At 34.5% G+C, this 12,784-nt stretch overlaps 1 protein-coding gene across 3 annotated transcripts in view; it reads right to left on the bottom strand.

Moving 5' to 3' along the window:
- Positions 1-5,212: 5,212 nt before the first annotated feature.
- Positions 5,213-12,784, bottom strand: part of barc (RRM1_TatSF1_like and RRM2_TatSF1_like domain-containing protein barc) — a 178,427-nt gene continuing 170,855 nt past the window's right edge. For all 3 annotated transcript variants that reach the window (XM_089102330.1, XM_089102321.1, XM_089102326.1), the window contains 2 exons: positions 6,666-6,802; positions 5,213-5,415 (listed from right to left, as the gene is read on the bottom strand). In XM_089102330.1, coding sequence (XP_088958456.1) covers positions 5,325-5,415; positions 6,666-6,802 — 228 coding nt within the window. In that variant the 3' untranslated portion in view covers positions 5,213-5,324. The remainder of the gene's footprint in view (positions 5,416-6,665; positions 6,803-12,784) is intronic.

The following is a 12,784-nucleotide window of genomic DNA, read 5'->3' as shown; positions in this document are numbered from 1 at the left end:
CTTTTAGTACTGTCATTAATTCTTCTTCGCAAAACAAATCTTCCTTCACATCCAAGTATCACAACCTTTTTCATTTTCCTCTATATCTTTTCCTGCAACTCTATCTCGGTTTAGCAAATTCTCAAAATGTTCTGCCCATCTCTCTTTAATTCTTTGCTTATCGCTAATTGTGGTCCCATTCCTATCTTTAACTGGGCCAAGTCCGGATTGACTATTCCCTCTCGATTTATTGACATGCCAGTACAATATTTTACTATTATGCCGTCTAGCTGCATCTTGCAGATCCTCGACGATTTTATCCATGGCCTCCACTTCACACCTCCTTAGTTCATATTTGAATACCTTCTCCACTTTCTGTACATTCCTTTTGTTTTCATATCATCTATCACTAAGGTCATTCTTGTACAAGTCCTTTCTCCTTTCTATCAAACATAAAGCTTTTTCACTAATATAATTATCTAAGCTAGGATACATTCTATCCCCAATTCTACAAACCTGGGCATTAAAATCCCCCAATAAAAATACCTCATTTCTACCAGGGACCCTCTCTATTTGTTCCTATAGCTGTAAGTAAAATTCATGTGATCAGTAATATCTCCATCAGTCGGTTCTACAGGGGCATATACTACTATGACTGATACCCTGCACTTTTTAGTCATAAAACGAGGGACTACCATTCTGTTATTAATACCTTCCCAACCTAAACAAGACTTGGCAGCTTCTTTATTCATCATGAACCCTACTCCCTGCCTATGCACCTCATCCTTCCTGCCTGAGTAAATAAATTCCACATCACCTAAGTTCATGCTTCCTACGCCTGGGATATCAGTTTCTGAAACTCCTAACAAATCCAATTCGAAGCGCCTGAATTCGTCGGTCAAAATGCCGATACGATACTACAACATAATAACTTGTAGGTTAAATGAAGTAGCAATCTTTAGTTTCACCTGCAGGGATCAAAGGTTATAAAACTCCATGTCCTATTCCAGGTTGTCCATAAAACTATTTGTAAGTAATATACAGTACAAACATAGAGAAAGAAAGACCGGATTCTGGCTAGTTTCGATATTCATTTCATTCTTCCATTCTAAGATTGCATGACCCTGGCCTCTATTGCATTTTGTGTTTGGCCTGACCGTCCTATTTTCTGGTTCCTCCTCCTACTAAGATCCAGACCTAATAAATAGACACAATTGATGGGTTACTTGGATGCTCCGTCAAATTACAAGGCTTAAATGGGCGATTATATGGTGGGAAGCTATGTGGTAGGGAAATATATGATTTGGGAGTCGTTAAGACTCAGCTGAACAATCGAGTTGAAAGGGATCAGTTGTATAGTAAGTTGACATGGGATAAGGAAGAGTATATCCGTTTTTTTCATATATATATTTTTGTAGTTGAAATATTCACGTTTACAATTCAAAATTCACAAATATTTCGATCGCAACTAAGTAGTATTGACATCGGAACCAGGAACAATCTTAGTAATATCTCACCAGGTGATTCATTTTCCAACAAGAACAAATCAGTTATTGCATTTATGTTTTTACCCCTCCAGTAGCTTAACATTGATTTCCATGATTAGTCTAGGACTTAGCTATTGTTTATCCCACCCATAGATCACAAGTCTGGCGTGACTTGAAACCACATCGTATCAAAAAAATTCAGGCTTTCCATTTAAATCCCCCTTTCTCTCAGCATCCATAAACTTGAATCCCTCCCACACCCCGTAACTGTCTCCACTTTGGGAGTTCCACTGTCCCTTTTTGGAGGTTTACTATTGCACTCCTGAAATGTAATTTTCAAATGTAGCATTCAACGTTGGAAATCGATAAGGTTACATTTCTAACCAAAATTCCAAGAAATTCTCAAAACTCCTTTGTTCAATTTCAGCTCTACATCAGCTGCATATCTACACATTAACGTTTTCCCCCTTTTCCATTGTTTGCCATTCAGATTACACTTTCTTTTTATTACCAAGAAGTACCACATAGTCGGGGTTCTTTTTTAACCGTCAAACCACTACAGCAAATAGTGATTAATCGGTTATATGCCTGAGGACAAAATTCTATTTTAATGTACAAAAAAGCTAAAAAATTGTTGTACTGCTAAATTGGTCAAAAAAAAAAAAAAAAAACCTCTTACGCATTCCCTGTAGCCTACTTGTTGCAGCTGCTATTCTCTCCTCGTGATAAAAGGAAATTTGAAACTGGCATTTTGTACATTTACCCTCATAGAAATGTTAAGCCTTTTACTAATAACTGATTCGTATTTTTACCAACCCTTTCATCGTCCCCCAATAATAATAATAATAAAATATTGAATATTTACAATGTTCCATACTATTTTTCATATATGTGGGGGGGGGAGTCCAAACATGATTGTCTGTAACAATCATCCATAGTTCAGTTATGTCATCGTTGTCCCTTTACCTGGTATTTCCTAGCCTTCTGCAAAAAAAAATCAGAAATATATGGATAAAAATAGGGGGGGGGGGAGGAGGAGGAAATTATTAAATACAAAGACGAATCTGCAGGAGAAATTTAGAACATCGTCTTTGAAAACTCAAATTCAACAATTGTTCCAAGCAGTTTGAACTGTGAATTACATTTTAATGGAATTTAAAACAGAAAATCAATCGCTAAATTGTATAAATTGTATAGCCTAAAACGTTCAATTTATCTCTAATAAATTTTATAACAATGGTAATTGAGGGATTACATGTAGCTATTGTCTACACGCGGTCATGATAAAGCGTTTCTTTGGGGGGGGGGGGTCACCTTAGCAGCGCCAGGAATACAATGAACTTAGGTTCTTGATGGAAAAGTCATACATCCCACTGAAATAACCTCGGACATAACTAAGCAAACCCAACTAATTAAAGTGGGCTCAATTAAACCCCTTCCATATAAAATTTTCACCTAAGCCGAAGTTTTCGAGAAGAAAGTAGTAATATTAGAAAATAATTTTTTTTTTTTTAACTGAACATTCTTTTTAACAGTATTGTCCACTTTTAAAGACCAAAATGATCCACGAAAGAAGACTTTTTAGCCAAGATTTATTCATTACAGCAAATATAACTAAAATTTGTAAAATGTGTCTAAAATTTGTCTAACGTTTTCAATAAAATACAAATTATCGAAGGTTAGGGTTTATTAAGTTCTATCTTTTAGGCAAAAGTGGGCATTGAAGAAATCTATCAACTTAATTCCTTGGGAAAAAAGCGAAAAACAAAAATATATACCCACTTTGGAAGGTACACTAAGGCAACAAGACGTGTCAAAAATTGTTGGGATCAACTATTCCATTAAAATGTTCATTTTGAAAAGCTTTATTCTCTTGCCATATATAAAGGAAAGGAAAATGTATTTATTCTGTCTATGTTTTAAATATTACCTTAATTACCTAATTCGCACTTCGGAGCGATTAAGGTCCATACAGGATCTGTTGTGCTCCGGGAATATCGCTCATTGATTTGTTAAGAAAGTGAAAGGAATATTTTTTTCATAAACAGGCTGTAGCAGAGCGTTCTTGAGACCCTCCAAAATCAAGCTCAAAACATATCCGCAAAAAAGAAGGAAAAAGAGGGCCTACCTATAACGATTTGAAAAGTTTCAGTCTAAAAGCATATACTTTGACCCATCTTGACCCCTTCAACTTATAGGAAAACATTCTAATTCCCCCTATAAAATCAAACCTGTATCAGCTATAAATCAACTAAATCTTGAGTCGTTAAATAAAACTAAACGTGTGATTGGAAAATGGATAACATTCTTGAACTCGTAAATTTTACGGAATCTATCGTAAAAATATTTCATTTTTATGATTAGCTGACAAGAGAAAATTTCTATTCATATTTTGCGCATTGTCTGCTGTTAAACCTATCTCAAAATACCAACCTGAAAGTTGTTTGAATTGTATATTGATTATATAAAAGGTAAAGTTCAATATCCTAGAGTTCTGACTTACTTTCGGTTAAAAATACACTTTTTCAATTACCTAATCCAATCGGTATTTAACTCAAGAATTTCAATTGCTCTAAATTCCATCGCAAAATCTATCTACATGAACATTCAGAAAGAAAATCCAAGTAGATATAAGATTGATTACATTCCTGCTCAGAGACAAATTAGGAGGACCGCCCCCTCCCCCAGGGTTATCCTTAGAGGTCTCATTGAGGACAATTTAGGAATAAAACTTTAGAATATGCACGTATTCTGATACTGGGAACAAAAAATACACTTTCAAAACCTCGGACAACTTAGGGGAATGGGATTGGAATTCTATTATTGGAATGGAAGAACCTAGATAAGATAAACAATGCTTTGCCACTATGAAGTAAGACTGCTTGGTCACTACGAATTAAGACTGCTTGGTCACTGCGAAGTAAGCCTACTATGCCACTACGAAGTAAGCCTGCTTTGCCACTACGAAGTAAGCCTGCTTTGCCACTACGAAGTAAGCCTGCTTTGCCACTACGAAGGCCTGCTTTGCCACTACGAAGTAAGACTGCTTGGTCACTGCGAAGTAAGCCTGCTTTGCCACTACGAAGTAAGCCTGCTTTGCCACTACGAAGTAAGCCTGCTTTGCCACTACGAAGTAAGCCTGCTTTGCCACTACGAAGTAAGACTGCTTGGTCACTGCGAAGTAAGCCTGCTTTGCCACTACGAAGTAAGCCTGCTTTGCCACTACGAAGTAAGCCTGATTTGCCACTACGAAGTAATCCTGCTTTGCCACTACGAAGCAAGCCTGCTTTGTTACTTCAAAGTGAAGTGAGCCAGTGAGGCGGCCACTGTATTTAACCCTGCTTCAATACGGTGAAATGAGTCATATGAAGAATGAAACCGACTTTCATATGAGTTTTCTGCTCCCTCTATTGTCACCTCTTGGTTTTCATATTTAATCACGAATTTCTATTTTTTGTCTTGTTATTTACTTTTTGTTTCATAGCCATATCTTATTTTCAATTGGATTTTGTATTACTTTATTATCTTGGCCAAAACAGTTGGTTCGTCATCCTAAAGTTTCTACTGTATGTAATTATGAATCAATTTAATGGTATTGGAACACGTTTTCGGAATTTTTACCCTTTTATTAAAAACACAAATATAAGTTCCTTTACAACGGATACTATTATGATTAGCACCGTGCACATTCAAAGTATACACTCTGGATATTAAATCCCTATCTGTACACATCAGTCAGTACTCTGTCAGATTTTAAATCTTGGATTTAATGTAATTCAAAACAATTAAAATAAATATGCAACCATATTAAACAATATTCTTACTTCATTTTTCCAACCACACAACCATATTAAAGCATTAATCCTCAATTTTATCTTCTGCTTTTTCTTCCAAGAATTTTCCCCATCTTTCAAGTCGAGCTTTCCTGTTTTCTTCAGACTCCTGTACCCTGAAAAAAATAATGAAATTATTATATATAATTGCCTAAACTAAAATTTAAAAAAAGATTTATTTTAATTTAGAGCTAAAATGAGACAGATTAATATATTAATTTGCATAAATCCTCAAAAATACACGTTTTCATTCAATGTTCTATACTTCCAAGTATCCCCCCCCCCGAGTTGCCCTTGCCTCTACCATTACCTTTCTCTATATTATTCTCCCGTTCCTTTACAGATATGAAGTTCAGACGTGTCTAAGCCTTTAAAAACAAAAATAATACAATCAACCAACTTTTTCGGGCTCAAATTTCAAACTAAATGACACAGACAGTTTTTGTGGAACAAGTCCACCTTATCAATTTAGACAAGGTAAATGAGAATTCTCATTATTTTACTACTTCTATATCATAGGAGCAAAAAAAGGAAAAAAAGAAAAAGAAATCGTTGGAAACAGTACGTGATCGAAATGACCATAATTATTTGTAATCGAAGATTCCCAACCACCTGATAGATTCAACTAACTTTCTGTTAAAGCTTCAAAACAAGTTTTTTCCATAAACTGGCAAATTACAATTTTTTTTTTCTTTTTGCGTCAATAATAGCTTGATTTTCAGAGACATGATATTTATTTTATTTTAGTAGTAGTAGCTCATCCGAAATGAATTTTATACACCTCCTGCTCATCATCTTCAATTTAGAACCCCACCCCCCAAACAGAATTCTGGTATTGATTAGAATGCCAAGTTTCATTACAAATATTATTAACTAGTAAACTGATATCTTACTTAATAAACTGTTTTGTATGCTAATTTCTTCAATTCCCAATTTTTATTTAAAGGTATTTAGGCATATCCAGTATTGTTCAATTCAAACGATAGCTGTAGCAAAACAAACACTCATCAATATTTTTATCTTTCAAAACAGAAAGAATTTCAACATAGTTTATTCTATTTACTTAATTGTAAAAAAAATAGCTATACAGTAAAACTTATTGAAGGTAATACCTACATCGGCAATGTAGAATGCTTCTTGAACAAAATCTTTCCAATTAGAGGAATTTGCACCAAGTTGGTTAATTCCATATGCTTCATTTTTTTCTTTTATTCATCCCGTGAAATTACTTATTTATACTTGTATTTTTGCTTTTTTCTCATATTTTTATCCCCTCAGTAAAATTTTATTTAAAACGGGTAGTAGATGTTATTGTTATATTATAATCAATGTAGCACATAAAGAAAGGAAGAATGTATCCACTTACTTGTATTTGGTTTTTCCATCCCAAGTTTCTACAGACACCTTTGAATTGTTTAGCCATCGACCATGCATATAAACAACACAGTCATCTGCACTTTCAGCGTCCTTAAAGAATACTTGAGCCACCCCTTCTGGATGTAACTAAAAGAATAAAAAAGAAAGATCTTAGAAAACATAGAAGCAGTTAATCGTGAAAGATTTCAAAGATTAGTAAATAGTTTGTGTTAGTCCCCGGCTAGACTGCCCCATATTTCCAAAATACCTTTTTATGGTATATTCGATGAAAAATACCCTTTTTTGGTATTTAAAAAAAAAAAAAAAAAAAAAAAAAAATCCCCCTCCCACACAATGTTTTCGTGCATTAGCATTATTGCAACTGAAATAGCCAAGCTTTTAGCAAACATAAAAGAATTCAATCGTGGAAGACCTCACAGTTTAGGAAATAATTCAGAACTCCCTGGCTGCACTCCTAAACCTCAGTTTTTAGTCAACTTGTTGTAGAGAACAAAATACAGGCGGCACTCCAGGGGCATAATTTGCTATGGGGCAGGGGAAACTGCCCCTCCCAGACCTCGGTTCCCCCCCTCCCCCCCGACTCCAGTAGCCCCTCTCCAGCTCAAATTTAGTTTCTTCCGAAATCTTGTCAAAACTAAGATAAACCAGCAAAATTCAAGCATCAACAGAGACAGATCAGTTTATTAATGTATATTTACCTTTATAGTACTATAAGTTACCTTTATATAGTAGGCCTACTATAAAGTACCTTTATAATACTTTTAAAGTACTAAATAGTACCTTTATGGTACCAAACGGCTTATACTTTTAGTTTTTACTGCAATTTTCACTTGATTTGGGAAAATTGACTCCAACTTTGCCCCCCCCAGGATTTTTACGAAACTACACCCCTGCAGCACTCTACTTTCGAACCAAACTGTTTCCTTGGACCTCGTCGAATGTCATAATTTTTGAAAATTGAGGGAAGTAAAAACGTCTGTACCAAAACCTGCATTTTAAAATGTTTAATAATCAATAAGTATACATAATTATGTCAACGAGACGTGTTTAAGTTCTTTCAAGTGTTCCCTTTAAATAAATACCAAGAGTTTGCCAAACACCACCATTTTGTCAATTCTGGCTAAGTATTTCTGTAACACATTGAGTTTTTCCAATTTCCTTGTGTACTTGTATTTTCTTTTATATTTTCCCTAATATTTAGTGTTCGAAACAGTGGATTGTTCGAAAGCAGAATGTTGGAACACAAAGGGCCGCCGATATTCTCAAAGTATACTTTTAATAGAACTAATGTACAGGGACTTAAAGATACAGATTTTCATGGGAGCTCGAAGGAGTGAAAACCCAATAGCATCACACATTCTCGTCCTTATAAACTTTTTCAGTTTATAAGCCAAGACTATTTAGAATGGTTTGGACGGTCTTACCATGGCTAGTATAGCTTGAAGAAGAAACCCGAATAAATGACAGAAAACTAAAAGCCGACGCCTACTTTCCCACGAATCTTTGAGAAACCCTTTAACTCTTCGCACTTTCTGCTGGAGATAGAAGTATCCAGTGTTAAAGAAACTTACGCAACCAGAAAGAGTGAACTTTGCTCTTTCAACTAAATGGAGCAGAATCTTCTTTTTGAAGTTCAGAAAGGGTAGTTCTAGCTTCCTGTCTAGGAAAAGGCTAAAAACTAATTCAAAGGAATTATCATTTCACCAATTTGGACTTCTTGGGAGTTCCTTGTAGTATCACCCACTTTGATTAACTAGCTCGCCAAAAAGAGGTACACAAGATTTGACTATCTTTTCAATGAAGTTTCACGATCAAACCATTCTCATCAGATCTCGACGATGGCTAGTTCTCTGGGAGAATTCCTTTTTCTTTATGAGGGTCAGTCGGCGCTAAGGTTTGCAAAATAATTTTTAAGGTACCGTTTCACCTTAAATCCTTGTTAAAAACAGCAAATCGATCACTGTGAATCAATGGGTTAGTATGTGTTTATATTTAAGGTTAGAGTGTCATAGAGCGTTAAGAAATCAACAAAGAATGGAAAAAAGCCTTTCCGCAAAACCCCAACCAAGATAACAAGATTTTCCAAAAAAAAAAACAGGTACAAATTTCGCAGTTGCAGCTTTAAATTCCGAGCTGGAATGAGGTTTGTTATAAGAAATTATTTAGAGAGGGGGAGTTAAGATTTATTTTTTAAATCTAGAGGGGGGGGGGAATTTGTTTTTTTTCAATTATTCCAATGAAATGGGATACCTCCGGTATCCCAAACCTCCGGTCTCCAGTTGTTACTATCGTCATCATTGAGTTCCAAATTTGTCTCAGTTTAGCTTGTATTAGTTAAACTATTATTAATTTATTTGAGCAAAGAGATTGGGCGTGACCAGTGGCTTGTATTTGGCAGCTAATAGGCAGCGACCGAGGGTTCGTACTTGAACCATATTACTTATTGACATGTTTGATCTTTTTATAATTAGATAATATTTTTACGCTTAAATGAGTAGATTTTGTAAATAAGTTCAAAAAGTCAACATAAAATAGTAAAAATATAAAAGTCCAACATTTGCATGTATCGGCCAACTAAATAAAAAAAAAATCTCCAAAAATTGAAGACAATAATCTAAACTAAAAAAAGCAGAAATTCTTATATAAGATGTAGAAACTTAAAACAAGTTGCTATGAATAAAGAACTGAAATGTCCAGAAATTACGGCAGAATTTAGCTAGGCTACCGCCCCCCTCAAACCAAAATGAACGCAAACTTTGTTTCAATAAAGACAAAATATAAATTGCGGTGTGTTTTGTTTTACTATAACACGAAAAGAAGAAACTCCCGAAGTTTCCTGTAATTTTATTTTTTATTTTTAATTGTATCATTAAGAGAAGAATTTATTTAAAAAACACAGAATAAAAAAAAAAAAATAAATACTGCTACCTCCCCTAAAAAGTAAAGCTTCTCCGTGGGGGAGGTAGAAAAAACAAAATCCTTAAAAAAAAAAAAAAACACTTAGCCATTGACACAACTAATACCATCACGATAAACAAAAAAAAACCTCATTGCTTTACTTTTCCTCCAGGAACATCCTATCATCATAACCCCCACAATAAATAAACAGATAAATCAAAACTCATATTCTACAAAAAACAATTCCTTAATGGTTTTTCTAAATATATGGGGTCTCCGATAATTTTAATATCACTAGTTAAACTATTCCATTCCCTTGTACCTCTGTAAAAACAAATAAAACCTGAACGGGGATGCTGCAATAGCATTTTGATTTTTAATTTTCAATAGCATTAAATTAGCAATTTTAATGTTGGATTGTAATAGCATTTTAAGCAAAATATTGAGTTACATTGGAAACGGCTTTGCTGACTTTATTTGAACAAATATTTTTATCCCAATTTACACTCAATTTCCTTTTTTTAGACTGATTGTTATTGTTCGGACCTCGGGAGATCGACTGAGGCTAAAGTTCTTCAATCATGAAATGCTTGCACAGACAATTGATATAACACTAGAGACCCTCTTGGTAACCATAAAAATAATAGAACTTATCAGCAGATGAATTTACTTTTTCAAACACAAAAAGACACAAAATTAGAATTTAAAATAAGCACTACATCTTTTTGTTTAAATCCTTTTCTATTCCTTACATATACCTTAAGGCTTAGCAATGAAAGCAATAAACAAGGATTTTTAATAACTGAATTGATTGACATGTCTTCAGGGTGCATCAAGATCGAACTTCTAAGATACTTTTAAAAAATCGTACACAAGGGGAAAAGACAAAGCAAAAGAAGGCCCCAGGATGATTAAAACAAAAAATAAAGTTAGGGTTTCCTGACTTTGGGCCAAAGCAGACAATTATAACAGGGTAGGTTACAGTTTTCGCCAGTTATTGTCTCAGACGACGAGTTTATAGTACTTTTGTGATTATATTTAGTGACATAGTGATGCTATTAAATAGTAACCCTTGCAGTAATAAGAGATAATAAACATAAGATAAAAAAAACATTTAAGATAGACTAAAAGTAGGAGTTAATTTTTTTTGAAAACTTTACAAATTAAGTGGCAAAGAGGGGCACAAAATGGATTAGGCTTTACATAACATAGATATCAAATTGATCTGAGTTATAAATGCATAAACAAAAAAAGTCGGTGAGATCAGGAAATTGAGTTAAAAAGATGAAGTTAAGCAAAGCCCAGTACGTTTTGCGTCCTTGTTTTCACTTATATTCAGATTCTTGAGGAAAAAATTGTAAATTTTTTAGTCCATTCTGAAAACGAATTCAAAGAATTTTATTATTTGCTACTTTTAAGTCTTCTCTAAGACTAAAAAAATCTTTAATCTTCTCTAAGGCAAAAATTTGTCTTATCCAAGATTCGAACCTAAGTTACTAAGTAACTATTCTAACTCTAACCGACCACAGGCCAGTGTTCAAACTCTTACCCTATCAAGTCATGAATAAGGGTGTTTGTTTTATATTTTTTGCTGTGCTCAATTTATGGCTCATTAATAATCTGATACTTCATCTAGATCTGACAGCAAAATGCGTCTAGTCATTCGCTTCGAAAGACCTCCTACTTATGCTCTGGTCTTTTAGCTTTCAGGGGTCTCTAATTTGAGTCAGCAGGCGATTTTTACAAATGCTAAGGGGGCCGGAAGGGGTACAATACAAAACGGGGGATTTTGATGTTATTTTATTGCACTGTTGTCAGATGTTTATGTACTGATAAAATCTGGAAGTAACTGAAATTTCGGATGTGGTCGAAAAAGCGCTCACAAATTTAACAAATTTATATGACAATTTCAAATTTACTTGATCATTTCTCTTTTTTTAAAAGAAAAAAAGAAGAGAAATTCAAATTCGGCTTACAGGAATGAAAAAAGCAAGTTCTTATAATAAATACATTTGTAACTTACAATATAAATAAGTTTGTATAATTTTACCATTTTAAATTAATGCCTTTTTTTCAATTTTTTTCTCCATTTGATTCCATTTTATTGAAAAGCAAAGAAAACTCCAGCAAAATCATAAAACGTCAAACAGTAATTTCTAAAGCATCCATTTAGTTTTCTGAAGGAATATTTTAATTGGCAAATCAAAAACAAGGATTATCCCCAAAAATTGGACCACCAGCCCGCTTTGAACCTCAACAAATCAAAAATCCTCATCTGATTCTGGTTCAAAGAAGGTGACACATGCCTTTATATTCGTTTCACATTTGGCGTTGTAGGGGGGGGGGGGGGGGAGACACACTGACCACACTTTGTCTCTGCAATCATACAGATTGAAAATTCTTCCATGATTTCAGTTATAGCACGTTGCAACACGCCTGTCTTTCTGCTAAACAATGGACGATAGGGTGCTAATGGGGGAGGGAGAGGGCTGTCGTAGGGGCTACTGGCCCACTTTGCCTCTCAATTCAAACAGATTGGAAATTTTTGCTTGGGCTCGTTTTCGCACCAAGTCAACGAGGACTAAGTTCGTTCTGGCCTCACATACCGGAGACTACAGTCTGGAAGAGTGTACTCAAGCTTGTTTTTTCGTCGAGTACAGAGTTGGGTCGCTGTTTCTTTTTCTTTTGTGTGTGTGTGTGTGTGTGCTCAAAGAGAGTACAGACTTAACTCTTAGGATTCTCAACCATTGTTGTGGAGGGAAGAAGGAGTTTGGAAAAATCATGTTGACATAATGCGATAAAACGATACATGGGGAACACATAGAACTTTACTAAGGCAACACTGCTACGCTGACTGATACAATACCCTTTCTTTTTTGCAAAAATATCATTTCATCTTTGCTATTTGTTTTCAAATATCGACAATTTTACCTTACTTTTGAGTTTCTTAATAATAAATTTATCCTTTTTCAACAGTTCTACACGAGACTATACTCTAAGAAAACAAACTGCGACATACATATTAGCTGGTCTATTAAAAAACAATGCCAAAGGCAGATTATTTTTTTTCGTTAATTGACATTTTCCATAGCGATTTCCTTTCTGTCCTTTTAATCAAACTGGAGCTTTTCCGGAGCCTTTCCAATCTATTTTGATATTTCACATTTATTTTTTAGTAGCAATAAGTTGAATATACTGTGATTCGGCGAT

Source organism: Artemia sp. Qi Xiang Cuo, chromosome 2 (genome assembly GCF_049724085.1).
Source record: "Artemia sp. Qi Xiang Cuo chromosome 2, ASM4972408v1, whole genome shotgun sequence".
NCBI classification, from domain to species: Eukaryota; Metazoa; Arthropoda; class Branchiopoda; order Anostraca; family Artemiidae; genus Artemia; species Artemia sp. Qi Xiang Cuo.
The sequence above is the reverse complement of the archived record's forward strand: the minus strand, read 5'-3'. Positions and strand labels throughout refer to the sequence as shown.